The 5,436-nt window shown below is 35.0% G+C and overlaps 1 protein-coding gene across 1 annotated transcript; it reads left to right on the top strand.

Moving 5' to 3' along the window:
* The first annotated feature begins 427 nt into the window (after nt 1–427).
* Nucleotides 428–1,060, top strand: LOC132043099 (uncharacterized mitochondrial protein AtMg00810-like). Its single transcript, XM_059433590.1, has one exon. It carries the CDS (start codon nt 428–430, stop codon nt 1,058–1,060), a length of 633 nt encoding a protein of 210 aa, XP_059289573.1.
* The last annotated feature ends 4,376 nt before the right edge of the window (nt 1,061–5,436 follow it).

Genomic DNA, 5,436 nt, shown 5'->3' with positions numbered 1-5,436 from the left:
AAGGTTGGTGGCAAAGGGCTATACTCAACAGGAGGGATTGGATTATCATGAGACCTTTTCTCCTGTAGCCAAGATGGTGACAGTTAGAACTGTCATTAGCATAGCAGCTTCCAAGGATTGGCCTTTGCTGCAAATGGATGTGAATAATGCATTTTTACAAGGTGATCTATTTGAGGAGGTTTACATGTCATTGCCTCAAGGATTTTACAGACAGAGGGAGACCAAAGTGTGCAAACTTCTGAAGTCTTTATATGGGCTCAAACAGGCATCCAGACAATGGAATATCAAGTTGTCTAGTGCCTTGTTGGAAGCTGGATACATCCAGAGTCCTTTTGACCATTCTCTCTTCACTAAATAGGCTGGTGATGACATAGTGATAATCTTGGTCTATGTTGATGACCTTCTGATCACATGAAGCAGTGAACACATGATTCAAGAAGCACAAAAAACCTTACACAACAAGTTTAAGGTTAAAGACTTAGGGAAGCTCAGATATTTTATGGGAATTGAATTAATGAGGTCACAAAAGGGCATTTTACTGAATCAAAGGAAGTATACATTGGAACTCATCTCCAATGCAGGCTTAAGTGGTGCTAAACCTGCTTCCACACCAATGGAGTTGAATAGCAGACTTACTACAGTAGAGTATGATGAAGTAGCAAACAAAGTAGAGTCTGATGGAATGGGAAAGAAAATTGATCATCCCTTGTTGTCAGATGTTCATAGCTATCAACAGCTAATTCGGAAGCTGATATACTTGACTATAACAAGACCTGACATCTGCTTTGTAGTTCAGGCCCTCAGCCAATTTATGCAACAACCAAAGAAATCACATTGGGAAGCAGCTTTAAGAGTACTAAGATACTTAAAGAAGGCACCAGGTCAAGGAATCTTATTGAAAAGAAGTCCTATTAACAAGTTGATTGCCTATTGTGATGCAGACTGGGCTGCTTGCCCAAACACAAGGAGATCTGTAACAGGCTATGTTATTCAACTAGGTGATTCTTTGATATCTTGGAAGTCCAAGAAGCAGCACACAGTTAGCAGAAGCAGAATATAGGAGCATGGCAACTGCAGTTGCAGAAATAGTTTTGCTACTAGGATTGTTGAAGAATTTGCAGATACAAGTTGACACACCTATCAAGCTATCTTATTACAATAAGGCAGCAATGCAAATAGCTTCAAATCTCATATTCCATAAGAGGACAAAACATATTGAGATTGATTGTCATTTTGTGAGGGACAAACTCAAGGAAGGACTGATCAAACCTGAATTTGTAAGTTCTAAGCTTCAGCTAGCAGATGTGCTAACAAAAGGCCTTGGAGTAAGCCAGCATCACTTCCTTCTAAGCAAGCTAGGAGTGTTCGATGTGTTTCACCCCCAGCTTGAGGGGGAGTATTGAGTTCAGTGTATATTTGTGTTGAATTCAATGTGTATATCAGCTGGATAGAGTTAGTTAATACTGACTAGGATCAGTTAGTTAGGAGTAATAATTAGTTGTTAGTGGAGTAAATGCAAGTTAGTTAGTTTGTTACAAACATGTGACATTCACGTGTGAGTGTGAGTGTATATATTGATGTATATCAAATGTGATCATAATAAGAAAAAGTGGATTTTCTTCCTCCTCTTAATCCTCTCTGTACTCGTGTATGTTGTGAGTCTTCAACTATCAAATACAGTCATCCATGGCTGGATTTAACAGGTCCCACTATGTTGGAACCCGCTGTAAATGTGCTTTGACAAATTACTTTGCATAAAAAAGTCTATCAAGTGTTCAGATTAGGGGCAGGGTGTGTAAAAACCGATTTAATTGATCAATAAAAACGCTATTGGTTTATCGATATCGGGCTATTAAGTTAACGGTTTATAAACGATTTTGTAATTTTTTTTTATTGAGTTATCGATTTGGTTTTTGGTTTTAAGGATTTAGTTAATGGTTAAATCGATAACCCAATAAATTTATATTAAAATTATATTTTTATCTCTAATTATATATTAATGGGTTTAAATTATAACTTTTAAATACAAACCCTATTTCTAAATTACTTACTGGAGGCACGCTTATTCTAATTATATTCTCTCAATTCTCATACGAGCTAGAGCTTGCGATGCTTCTCTGCCTCTCTCCCTCATTTCCCAAATGAAACTAGGGCTTGCGAGTTCTCTCAGTTTTGGATCTTTGAAGTTGATGGCTTGGTGTTGTTGCTACTTACTGCTTTCTTTTGCATTTGTAGTTTGTCTTGCTGCTGGAGTTTTTTCTGAAGAAGTTGGTCTTGTTTATGAACAAATGAACTAAGAGCTTTTGTCTTATTTTTGAAAAATTATTATAGTGCATTTTACAGTTTTTTTCTTGTAATTTGTGTAGACTTTATGCATGAAGGGAGTGTATATGTGAACAAATGAACCGTTAAGGACCAAAAATCGATAAATCGAAAACCAATATCGAATATCTTATCGGTTTGATTTTGATTTAGCGCATTTATTAACCGAAAACCGATAAACCGAACCGACAATTCACAAAATCGAATTGACCGATTAGCACCCTAGTTCAGACTAGATGAATGTGTCAAAAGTATTTTCACAATTCAAATATATGTTTCTTCTTCTATTTTTCGAATTAGACTAGTTCCTCACTTTGGCATTTGCTCACGATTACAGTTAATTAAATTAAATTCTGTGTGCGCTTGCTTAAGATTCATCCTTTTGTGGTCCGGGTTTTAGATTTCTGAGAAGTGATTAATAAAATCCATCGATTCAAAATTCATTTATTTCGGTACAAGATTAATTGGAAGGAATTTGTGGAAGCAAAATTAGGATTTAATCATTTCTAGTAAGAGGAGGGTACAAAAAGTAGAGAAGAGGATAGGGGTCGTGGAGGTAGAGAGTGATGGTGAAGGGTGGGGTCCACCATTCCATGTGTCAAGACAAAAGATTGCCTCACTCAAGTATGACGTGGAATGTCTCGCCCAAGATAAAATTTAGGCTGAACCCATCGAGAGACACCTGAAGTTGACTAGATCTTTCACTTACTTAGGGGTTGTTTGGTACACGGTATTAGCTGGGATATCCCAAAGACTAACTTTTGAATTAATTTTGTACCATGTTTGGTAGAAGGTATAAATTTATCCCAGGATAAATTTGTATCTTGTACCAAACAAAGTATAAAGTGCATCCAAACTTAAAGATGGGATATCCCATCTTATCCCATTAATCCTGGGATTATTTTACTCCATTTCCTAGATGGGGTAAATTAGTCCCAGGATTATAATCGTGGGATAATTTTGTCTACGTACCAAATGACCCCTTAGAGATATTCATATTGAGCACTTATACTATTCGAAATTTGTTCTAATTAGACACTTTTTGCTGATTTGGCACATAGTGAGTTTCACCCAATTGGAGCGCGTGAAGAGACCAAAAAAACATATTTTTTTATTTTTTATGTCCTCCTTCTTCTTCCTTTTTTCCCTCTCCACCACCACTTCCACCATTGCAATTGGTATGTGAGAACATTTTCTTTATAATTATCTTGATGTGAGATGTGAGTTATACAAAATATTTTGTTTGTAATTTTTGCTTCAACAAAAGGCACTGTTCATTTTTTAAAACTTGAAATAATACAGTAGCAAAAACTTGTTTCAACATTGTGTTTGTCTGGGGATCGGATGAGACTTTTACTTTTTCCGTTCCTCATTGGTCTCCTCTCTAACTGTGAGAAAAAAATCACGCACCAAATCTGGAGAGTAATTTTTGCATACATGATAATTATACATATTACCAATTAATTACAAGAAGAACACTAATTATAATGATGAACATGAGTTATTCAAATTTCAAACTATCTTGTTTGGCTAAAACGATTTTATTTTAAAAAATAATTTGTAATAATGGCAAAAATGTTTTGATAGTGGTGGAAGTTAAATTCAAAAGAGGGAGATATGGTGGTGGTTGTTGCGACAAAAATTGAAGAAGAAGGAAGTGGTGGCTATGGTTATGCCATTAATAGAGTCTTTAGTAAGCTTGAAGGTTTAAAATGAGTTATTTAATTTGATGAAAATTTTGAGAAATTAATGTTAGGGTTTTCTTTGTCTTCGTGGAGAATCTTTAGCTAAAGTTATAACAGATTTGGAGAAGTTTCTCTTGAAAATTTGGATTAAAATTGGAGTGGCTTGAACAAGAGCACACATGAAGATGGTGAAAAATACCAAGAACAACTATTGATTTCCAAAATTTTTAATGTGCCTTTTTTTCTTTTCTTTTTTGTTAATAGGGTGTCCTTTTTTGATTGGGTGTAAATTAAGTTTTTCTTTCTTTCTGAGAATGCTATTTTTATTTTCTTTATTAAATAGATTATAAAATATATTTTTTTAACTCAAAACGACACATGTCCTCATTTTATTCGTCATTTGCCACCGTAGCAACGAGTGTATTGCACACACTTTGTAAATTTGGATGATTCGGCGAAAAGTATTTAATTGGAACAAATTTCGGATAGTGTAAGTGCTCAATAAAAATATCCCTAAATTTAGATGTCTAAGGGAAAGATCTTGCCAACTTCATGTGTCTCTTAAAAGATTTAGCCAAAAATTCATGTGAACTCACATGTTTGAATAAATGGTGAGGGCACGAAGTTTCTAAATTTGTCCTTTCATAATTATTTATCTATTCTATATTTGTCGTCGCCCCCCACCCCCACGCTATTGCCATCCCTATTGTCGACTCTCCAACCGGAAAATAAAAGAACAAACAAAGCACCATTCAGATCCCCTAGCTTCCTAAATTAAGTTGGAAAATGAATAAACAAAGCACCATAGAGATTTTCCTAGCAACACGATAGACAAAGCCATTCCATATATATTAAAGTTTTCATATATCGTTCGTTAATAAAAAGTTGGGCTCCAATGCAAATAACGGACCGAATGGAAGAAAAAAAAAAGGTTGCACAAACGTTGTACTCTTTGAAGTACTTAGCTTTGATTAAGATGATAATATTAGTGGAATCAGTATATATTATTAAAAAAAATTATGATTTTCGCCCACGCAAATGGAGCCGTGATAATCATTTTAAAACTAAAACTCGAACCTGGGTAAGACACGTGTATATTAAAAAAAAGAAGTTAAGCCTTCTTCTGCCCTATCATGTTCGTGCGCTCACATGAATTAGATGCAAAAAGAAATGCATATACATCTAGCGTTTGTCTGTTGTGCATGGAGCCAATACAGGGTTTTAATTTGATGAACTTAACATTACAAATGTAAAAGTATAAGTTTAATATGTAATATTTTCCAATCTCTTAGTGATTTCACACATACAGACATTATATATATACACACACACTGTATTGGAGTCCCGCAATGTCACAAAATTGGACCAAAATTTCCAAAAAGGGTTGTGGGCTACACGATAAACCAAAACGGGTTTATCATGTAGCTAT

Source organism: Lycium ferocissimum, unplaced genomic scaffold (genome assembly GCF_029784015.1).
Source record: "Lycium ferocissimum isolate CSIRO_LF1 unplaced genomic scaffold, AGI_CSIRO_Lferr_CH_V1 ctg210, whole genome shotgun sequence".
Classification (NCBI taxonomy): domain Eukaryota; kingdom Viridiplantae; phylum Streptophyta; class Magnoliopsida; order Solanales; family Solanaceae; genus Lycium; species Lycium ferocissimum.
This window is presented reverse-complemented; position numbering and strand designations above follow the sequence as displayed.